At 40.1% G+C, this 10482-nt stretch overlaps 1 protein-coding gene across 1 annotated transcript; it reads right to left on the reverse strand.

Annotated features, from left to right (window-relative positions):
- Nucleotides 1-440: 440 nt before the first annotated feature.
- On the reverse strand, nucleotides 441-7284 carry RALB (v-ral simian leukemia viral oncogene homolog B). The gene is made up of 4 exons (XM_010142460.1): nucleotides 7126-7284; nucleotides 5962-6170; nucleotides 3058-3235; nucleotides 441-1005 (listed from the first exon to the last, which is right to left on the reverse strand). Exons 1-4 carry the CDS (start codon nucleotides 7237-7239, stop codon nucleotides 886-888), a joined length of 621 nt encoding a protein of 206 aa, XP_010140762.1. The 5' UTR covers nucleotides 7240-7284; the 3' UTR covers nucleotides 441-885.
- Nucleotides 7285-10482: the final 3198 nt, after the last annotated feature.

Raw genomic sequence — 10482 nt, forward strand, 5'->3', positions numbered from 1 at the left:
CAATATAACAAAACTGATGAAATCACACCGATTTTCACTATTCCAGTCCCAGGGAGAGAAAGGGTGGTAGTTGTAGAGTGAGTGTAATTGAGTCTAGCCACAATACATGGAAGAAACCCAGAACAGCATTAAGAAGGTGATGACAATGTTCTTCCTTTTGAAGAAAGGCTTACAGTCATTTTCTCACCCAATACCACTAATTTAAGGATGAGAAGACAGATCAGTGGGGAATGCATCTAGCCAGTATTTAAATATAAATTTTTGCATTGCCTAAATAAGTCTGAATTGACTCTACAGGCTTGATTCATGAATGCTGTATTGACTAAACAGAACATCGAAGGAAGTTTGAGTTGACTCTCAGGTGTCAGTTGCTAATTCTTACGTGGAGTGCAGGGAGGAAGCCAGCAGATTTCAGCGTAAGAAATCCCAGTGACAACTAACAGAAGATGGAGACTCAAACCCTTTACCAGATGTCATCTAGCTCTTCTGCAGTTTGCAACAGAGGGCAGCAACAGTGGAAGGAAAAAAAGATGTTTGAACCTAAACAGCTGTGCTTAAGGCCAGTAGAGGTTCAAGAGAAATATTTAACTTCCTAGATTACTTAATAAAAAAGTATTTTATATAACCAAGCAGAAGGATTCTAGTTCTGAAATTGTTTCTAGTCTTGAAAGACAGTGGGAAGACAGAGCCCATTTCAGTTTAAGTAGGCATTGTTTTTGTTAGATACCAGAAATGGTTTCAAAGTTTTTTCACATTTTGAAGGTGTGATATGCAAAGCAAAGATAAGGGAGTCAATACAGACTTCCTTTCATGAATCCAGCCCTATATCCTTAGTGGTATTTTATCCATGCCACCTGTCAATAAGATATTTACAGTTCCCAAGCATCACAGCAAGCAACATCTTTCTTTAAAGCTTTTCTTGTTCTTGCCACTTTTCTTGCCATTTTTGTCTTTGTTTTCTGACATTTTCTTTGCTCTGATTTCTCTCATTAAATCAAAGAATACCTAGGAAGGAAAAATAAAGAAAGATTAAACAAGATTTACCACCAGAAAGCAGATAAAAACTACTGTATTGAGCAGCAAATAGAAATGTAGCACCACACTACATGTAATACAGCAAAAATAAGCTTAGCTATACATGCCAATGACGGACTCAACATCAGAATTATGTAGTATATCAAGCAGTGGCAAGAATCAGCACAATCTTACCTGGCTACCATTCAACAGCCCTGTTTTAAGAGCTTTTCACTGAGTATCAGTCTTGCATAGAAGTGGCATTTGGAGTTCATGAGAACATTTGTCTGTGCTGAGCAAGTATTTCCATACAAATCACTCTCGTTAACTGTGCAAAGCATTTAGTCCAGTTCTTCCCATATATTTACAAGTACACTCTGCTCGGTAGTGTTCTGGCCATTTTACAATTAAAAAGCTGCACGTTCAAGTGACAGGCACAAGACATTCTCAGACTATATTGTAAGAAAGATTCCAAGCAAGTCATTACTCGTGTTTTCTTGAAAATTCCAGCTGATTTCACCACTGTACACCTGGTACATACCATTTAAGATGCAACAGCTATTTTACTATAGAGAATTACTGGGGAAAAAATATTTAGTATTATAGAACAAGAGCTGTGTGCCACTCTGCAGAGTTAGGCTTTCAAAAGGGGAACTACACAAGTCTTTGATACTTGGAAACAAGCCCATACTACTGACCAGAAATAGAATAGTTTAATTCAAAATCCTCATAAGTTTTTTTTATTCTGCTACAGTATCAAAGCACAATGACCGATAACTTGTCTTAACACATATGAAAGGGTGCTTATGTAGAGAATAACCAGTCTGTCAGATGAGCTAGCTAGAGAAGGCCTATGAGAGCAAACCTAGAACACCATGCTAGTACACTCCAGACACAGCTACACTACTGTTAATCCCAACTAATCAGAAAGCTAGTCAAAGTATAAAACAGGCCAGGCATTTGCTAGTCACAGGACAGTTCACAGGCAAAAGGAAGACTAGGTATGTGCGTTCTATTACATCACCCAGTTCATGCACCTGACTTTCTAGTAACATTCCACAAGTCAGAATGGTTCTCCAACTTTAAATTATGTCATGTCCTTTACAGCGAGAAGGTATCAATGAGTTTCATACGCACTGTTTTAACAAACAATGACAGAAAGAGTTCTGACTAGGAAACTCAGGTGCCAACAGCACTTCCATTAGTAAATTAATATAGAAGAACAGGAAGCTGACCAGAAGAATTAGAGAACAGCTAGCTGCAAATGTCTTTGTCCAAAGAGAAAACAGCTTACAATTTGTAATCTTTACAAATGCAGATTAAGAGGCTCTACAGTAATTTCAGATCATATTTTATGTATTGAAGTGAAAGGCCATCCTCTTCAAGAAGCCCCCACTACACACAAAATGAAGGGGAGGCTTGAAATGCATTTTTTCCTACTACTGGCCAAACACGCTGTAGTAATAATTCATCTCTCTTCCAGAACAACCCATCACCACCACTGTTCATGCCAGAAGCCAGCCCCAGAAATACGCTAAGAATGACTGTCCTAGACCAGCATGGACAAGTCAAAACAGGACAGGGACACAGCAAGAAGAGTTCTTATCACAATTTAAAGCAGCCTTGGCAGAAAACAAGAATGAAATCTGTAACATAAGCCACACTATATGCAGTTTTGTAGGAAAGAGGGGAACAATTTATAAGCATCTATAGCTTGCTATTTATTGCTGTTATAATAGACACAACAGTCTAAACAAAACAGGCAAAGCTTAAACCCATTTAGCCAATGTACCACAGGAAAGCTATTAGTTCAAATACAAACAGTTAAAAAACAATAGCATTAACTTGTACCAGGTCTCTGGCTACCCTAAGCTAAGTATTTGCTAAAGTATACGCAGTCCAGTAAGTTCAGTCATTTTTTATGATCTAGGCTTTCAGAAGCCCAAGTGTGGATTTGCTTTTGTCCCAGTGAGATCAAGAATTAGTTACTCAGCTACTAAACATGTAGTAACGATCTCATTGAGCAGATGTCATTTGTCTTACCTTATCTACATTCGCTCTAGTTTTGGCAGATGTTTCTACGTACTGCACACCCCACTCTTCTGCCTTACTTCTAGCTTCATCTATAGGCACTTGTCTGCGCTCTTCCAAGTCAGATTTGTTTCCCACTACTAGTAAAGGTATTTTATCCTCTTCAGCCTTCACACGCAGGATTTGTTCCCTAATGCATCAGGTAATCAAAATAAAAATATCTGCATTAGTAGCAGCAGCAACAAAAACCCCACCCATATCAGGATGTGGATCAAATGGTCTGCATATTACTAGTGTTTACAACAGCACATTTACAAACAGTTGAACACACATATTAAAAATTTATTCCAAGTTTAACATAACACTGTGGGCTTTACACTAATAAAAGAATCACACTTCCAGGAAGGCAGTTTTATCCTTTAGTTAGGAAGTTTACTAACCAGGCTCTAAGAAAGAGCTATACGGCAGAAGAGCAACTCACAATAGCAGTTCACATTTGAATGAGGACCAGAGTACAAGTGCTACATTTGCCAAGTTTCACCTCAGTATTCAGTCACCATCTACATGCCACCTCAATACAAGTCTGGGCAAGATCAAGGCTTTGCCAAGGCAGCAGGTTGGGAACAACATAAGTAGTTGGCAGCGATCATTCTTAATAGCCACCTAAACTTCACACAAAGGTGAGAGTTACTAAAGAGTGCTGAACTAACATGCTAGCAATCTTCCTTCAAAAAAAAACCACACACTTGAGCCATCAGCATTAACCTATCATTAGCCATTCTAAAAGGACCTATCAGCCACCAGGAAAGGAGGTAGAGTGATGCTGCATGTCAGTCTCAAAGTGTGTGCTACTACTGAGGTAAAACACAGGTTGAAACCAGACGGACACATGCTGCTGTCCATCTAGGACACTGGAAGAACTGCACCAGCTTACCGTTATTTTTAGATTGTTTCATTTTGTTATGAACAAGAGCCAAACTAGGCATGAGAATGGTGCTACACCCCCTCATCCCACTGAGTTACCACACTTTCAGATGCCTGCACTTTCCATCCACAAAACTGAACGTATGTAGAGTACATGAGAGTCTAAATTAGTGTTAACTCTGAAGCAGTCAATCTGCTATTGCATTCAATTTTCAGATTACAGAGGCACTGAAAGCAAACACTGAATGCAGGGCATCAGCAGGAGAGCTAGGGTTTAAAGACCAGCCCATAGTTCATTCAGTGATCAACTTTTTTGCAGTTTAAGGACTCTGGAAATTAGAGAATCAATACTACCAATCCTCTGTTTAGCCTGTGATGCTGGTGACTCCCTGTACTCCCAACTCCTCCCTCCTTCCTAGGGAAAAGTTTTCCAAGGAGCTGGTCCTTGCATGTCAGCCTCCCTAAATATTCCATTTAACTAAATTCACTATTTGTTTACTTCTAAACCATTGAAAAGTAGGAGATTCTCCATCACAAAGCTTTTAGGTCCTTCTTTCTCATATTTAGGACTAGCAATGCTTTTTCATTGCTTTGTTGCGCTGGAATCTTGAATGACCACAGTTAACCTAGTTACAGAAGTGTGACAAAAACACAAACTGCCAAGATAAGCACTCCTACTCCTTTTCATCCAAAGCCCTAAGCCTTGGGTTTAACCTTAAATTTCACTTAAGCAAACAATCCAAAACCCAGGCATCTCATTTTCTTCCTGTTTGTTTTTTTGAATAGTATCTGACTTTTTCCTCCATCTTATACTAGGAACAGTCTGAGTATTCAGTTTTGCAGTCCTGCAAGAGTTCAACTGTTTAGCTCCTTTCAGTGCTCCAGTTAGAGCAGACTGAGCAGAACAGCTCTGCTTGCGTGCCCCACAACTGTCAGCCTTCCATAGTCTAACAAAGTCACAGAAGTATTATGTGACAAAGGAACTGTATTTTTTATACCTCTTAAAAGCTTATGCAGTTTCCTACTACTGTTGGAACAGTATAATACATTGAGAACCTGGACCAAAGTCCTAGACTGTGAGGGAAGTCTGTCATAGCTTTAAGAAAATATTAGAAATAGCACCAGCACCTGCATTACCAAGTAAGATCTGTTAACCTTGTACCACTGAAGCAAAGAACATAAGCCAGACTGATAAAAAGCTTCTATTCCAGCAAGCAGGGCAAGTGTTAAGAGTTCCTCATATGTTTTGGCAAGTTTTGCTTCACTGTACAGCTGTCCCAGGAAAATTCTGGATTACCTTCTACAGAGGCAACAGCCTATTATCAAATAAGAGTTAGAACACTTGCCCTGAGGAACCTGGCTACATATGTCTGAGATCAGAACAATGGTTTAAAACCCTAGTTTTATTTAACACTACATGAGCTGTTTCTGTGCTCAGTCTGATGGTCTTTTTTATATTAGAACTGCCAATTCCAATAACAAAAAAAAGGAAGCATTACTACTACTGTGTGTCTTTCTAGGAATGTGCCTGCCTACAATAGCACTGCTCGGCTGCCAACCCTCATTTGGCACCATTCCATACCTGAGTGGAGGCTAATCCTTCCTTTCCTTAGAGCACCTGCTTCTAGCAGTGTCTGAAATCTGGCCAAAAGGTAGATTTAATTCCAGAGTACTGCTCTAAGATAATTAAACTTCACATCCACAAAGACTGAAAATTGGCTTGAATATGCACATTTTAGGAGTCCAAGAATCTGTTACTTGCCTGAAGTTGCTGCTGGTGTAATGTGTAAGTTGCAGGCACAAAGAACAGCTAGAGCCAGAGGTTGGATATCGTGGTTTAAGTTACCAGTTACCAAGAGCAAAATGGTTAGGTTACCACTTTTATTGGCTGAATGGTAATACACACAGGATAAAGAGCTTCAGCTTTTAAGAAGAGTTCCTATGTTGTTCTGATAACAAGATTTATCCCTGACTGGGAGAGAAGCTACTTACCGAAACTCTGCTGTTGCTGTGAAGGATTCATGCTCTGTTATTGAGAAGACTAGAAGAAACCCTTCCCCACTGCGGAAATAGTTATCTCTGATAGCTGCATAGTCCTCCTGTCCTGCTGTGTCTAGAATGTCTATCTGAACTTCTTCACCATCCAGAACCACTTTCTTTCTGTAGCTGTCAGCCTTGGTAGGTTCATAGTCTTCTACAAACTGAAGATTACCAGAAAGGGATTAAAGCTTAGAATTACTGTCAAATGGTCTCAGTATTTGCCCACAGCCATTCTCTTTCACTTCAGTGACATTTAATTCCCCCAAACCTTCTCATAATTTAGTCTGCTATTAAGTTCCACCACTTTTTTTAGTTTTCCTATAAAAAGCAAACTATTTAAATACTTAATACATCAAAAAGCCAGTCTGCCTAGTCAAGAGAAACTGTCTTGCTATATGAAACCATTCAGCAATTTCAGCACAATTTAAGAGACAGAAGTACAGTATAAGCTACCAGCTTCATGTACAGATATGTGAAGTTTCAAGAGGTGTAGACAACAGCATCTAGCTGCTGAACATGAAGACCTGCTCCATAATTACACAGGCACATACTTTAGCCCATTCAGTGAAGCCACTGGCAGTTCAACTTGTAATTCTGTGCCAACAGCACAGGTCCAACACAGGCTCTTTACCTGTGGCTGTGCCACGAGCCTGATTAAGCTGGCTGGCTTTCACTCCCTGTGTCACCTGCTCAGGTACAATCAATCACAATAGCATGTGTGGACAGCCAATGGATAAATACTAACTTCTGAATTACAGGATCATGTATTCCTCTGCATTCTAGCCTGGATTGTCTGATCTAGCTTTCTGTATACCAGTAGAGAAGAATTCATGCTATGAACATATCTATACCATCCAGTTCAGAATGAGCTAGAATGCTTACTACTGACTTCAACTTTGACCAGCCTAAAAGAAACTGCAAAGAATTAAAGTTCACTGGACTCATCAATTTTGTCACTCTTAGTCAAAGATGTTCCCAGAATCCTACATTCTTCTCCTGCCAGTCAGGTAGGTCATCAGTCTTTTGCTACTTACATTTATTCCCCCAGTCCCAATAAAAGAGTTCAGTAAGCTGTATCCATTGGTGCTTTAAAAAAGCTGAACCAGAGCTACTTACCTCATCATACATAAATTGAAGAGTGAGTGCAGATTTGCCCACACCTCCACTGCCAACCATAATTACTTTATGGAGGGCCAAGGAGCTTTGGTTCTTGCTCTTGCTGGCAGCCATTGTCCTGCTTGCCACAAATGAAGCGTCAGGCAACCAATGAGATCTGCAGACAGAGAAACAGTCACAATCCATGACATTAGTGCCATCATGGTAGCATGCAGGTAAAACATCTCAACAGTGCAGAAAGACCAGATTAAAAGCCTGCCCAGCAAGCCTGAAAAAAGGGCCATTTCAATGCACTGGCAAGCAAACCATGTCACTGATGTCTAAAGAAAGAGTAGGAATGAGGTATTAGAACAAATATCTTCTATTTGTGACAACAGTATCATTGATAGAAGTGCCAAAGGCTTCTCAAAGCAGCTGCTAACTGAACAAGCTGTTTATTTGTAAACCTATCCTACATGACTGCTATGTAGAGCAGTTCCAAAGGAAAATACCTAACACTTTCTCAAACATGAAATTAAATGGTTTTTATTGTTCTTGTTATAAGATAACTTTCTAAAATATTTCTTTTATCTTGATGCAGCTGAGTTTCAAGCTGAAAGCAGAGCTATACCTTAGATCTGCTTATAGATAGAAGGATGACTTTTGTTCTCCTCTCTATGTAGGCTAAAAAAGCAGATATACAGTAAATTCTGGCAGGAACAAGTTGCAAAAGCTTCAGCAGGGGGTCTTATGACATGGCATTAGCATTTATTTTGTACTTTTCCTGCCTTTTTGATGCCTTTTGCTTTTGGGGAAAAAAATCCTGCTTTACTGCAAGAAGGTCTCAGTTCCTATTCCTCTCCTGATGTTGCAAAGCCATAGAAGAGTAAGCTTCAGCCAACAAGTACTGGTTAACAAGCCTTTGTTTGTGTGTTGTACAGAGTAATTAAGTGCTGGAGACCTCCTAAAAATAATACTGCTTTTTTTTTTTTTTAAGAGTAGCTGGACACAGTAGTTGTGACAAACACAAGCATCAGCTGCCACACTGATTAGCACAGAGCAGTAGCTCCAAGAACAGCACATTGGGGACAAAAGCAGAAGTGACTGATACAAAAGGATGTGTCACCAGTCAGGATTCCCACACATTAAAAAACAAGCATGTGTATTCCAGACACATGATGGCTCTAAGGGAGATGCTAGGATAGTAACACTTGTGTGCTCACGGCACAACTAAGGATCCCAGCTGTTCATATCCTGGCCAAGTGCTGTAAGGAGAACAGCAGACCATTCAGGAAACCCCACGATGGAAAGTGGCTACACCAGACTTGATTTATAACAGCACCCATTATTCCAGAAGTACAGAAGCAACCAGCTACCAGGAGTCTCAAATTTTCCTGGACACAATTACTCCAGAAAATGCTGGAACTGCCACACCAGCAGGTTGTACTGCAGGCCTTGTATTTCAATCCCGTGGAAGTTTATATATAGAGTACTCTACTGGAAGAAACCTCAGGATAGCTAGCTGCCCTAAACTAAGGGATTGTCAGCCTACAAACACATTGTAGGATTTAGCTGGGAAAGCATCCTTGGATGTTGTCCAGCCCAAACCACTTCCTTAAAGGGGTCTGATCCAGTTTATGTGCCCTGCATTTTGAGGTTGACAATTCCATGACCAGTTTGAGCAACCTGCCATGGGGTACACTGATGGTGAAGACTTTCTCCCATTAACATAACTTCATTCTGAAAAGCAACAAATTAAAATAAATTCTCACTGACTACTCATACAAGAACAAACATGCCAACAATCAAGAAGTGCCCTCAGGACAGCATTTTCAAACATCTGAGCAGTAGTATTTTTCCATGCAGAGTATTTTATTCACATCTGCTTGCTACACACATTTAGTACTGTAATGCAAATGAATCATCTTTAAGTGTTCGTTCTGGGATAAACACTGGTAAGTGAAGACAGATATTTTCCTCTGTTAATCTTCTATATTATGTTATACATCAGCTCCCTCATCCAGGACATGCCTTAGTACAGAAATGGAATATGACAACTCCTATTTCTCAAGAAATTCTTCCTGTACAGTACAAACACTCTTGTGTCGGGGACAGTGAATTCAGACATTACCCCGAAGATTCCAAACCAGAAGGACTGCAAGCTTGAGCTTTAGTTCCTACTCACCAGTGAGGCAAGATAGGGGGGAAGAGCTCCCTGCCAGGGAAGTGTGGAAAAACTAAGAAAACATAACAGGTAGCACCTGAACTCCAGAAGTTGTTGCTGAAAGGCTTTGATTATGGTCCACATGCTCTATAGTTGAAAAACTAGAATTTAGCTTGCTTGGACATAGACACCCAAGGCACAAGAGCTGCAAACTGACTACACAGTGAGCTAGTTTGTTCTAGCAATAACACAGCTTGCTATTAAGTTGGAGAAATTTATTTTGTCCTAGTTCAAGAGTAGTCTGGCTTCAACAGGAGTAGATAAGCTGCTTTCTGAAGAAGCCAAGTGACTCTCATTGACCTTTCAGTGTAATAGTGACTGTTTAACTTCTGAGTATTCCTTTAACAAGCATTCTAAGGTAGTTGTAACTGCTCTATTATCTAACATAAACATTTCAACTTCTGGCAACACAAACTTAGTGCTGTTGCTGCTTAAGTTGCCCTCAGTGCACTTATGCTATGCAACTGCAATGAAAAGATTTACGAACAGCCAAGAAAGAAGATAGCAACTTTCTCCCTCCTGTTAATACAGATACTACATCTTTACCTTTGATCATAAAAAGGAATAGCTGTCTTTCAGGTACAAAACTGTCCAACTTGATTCAGTAAAGGCTGAAGGAGGCAAGCGGAGAGAATGTGTAAATCCTTCTTTCTCCATCCCACCTCAACACCAGCCAGTAGAAGCTGCAAGGTCAGCCTTACAGCATCACCTGACTTGTAACCAAAGTATAAAACCCATCTAATAGCATGAAAGTTTGATTGCATCTAAAGCTAGATCAGTTCTTAATGGCCAAGGTACTTGATCTTCCCTGCAAAGGTGTTACAAGTGTCACTTGAATCTTTCAGAGTATCAACACTACATGAACCCTCTGAATGGAGGAGTCTGCTCACAACACAGGCTTATGTTGTATACCCTAGGTGAAATCCCAGAAGCTTTGCACAAGACATCTCTTCTTTGGTGGCAACAGAGGGAGTGTGGTCTCCTATAGTCTCAGAATAGCCAGGCAGTACAGAACAAGGCAAGGCTGAAGTAGTGTGGCACAGGAATGACACAAGCAGTATCAGTGTAGAAGTAAACAGTATCACTGTTTACAAAACAGGCTAACACCACATCAGTGGTTCAGAAAGGGTGTCCTGGGTTCAACATGGAGGAAC

The sequence above is a fragment of the Buceros rhinoceros genome, unplaced genomic scaffold, assembly GCF_000710305.1.
Source record: "Buceros rhinoceros silvestris isolate BGI_N320 unplaced genomic scaffold, ASM71030v1 scaffold22318, whole genome shotgun sequence".
Classification (NCBI taxonomy): Eukaryota; Metazoa; Chordata; class Aves; order Bucerotiformes; family Bucerotidae; genus Buceros; species Buceros rhinoceros.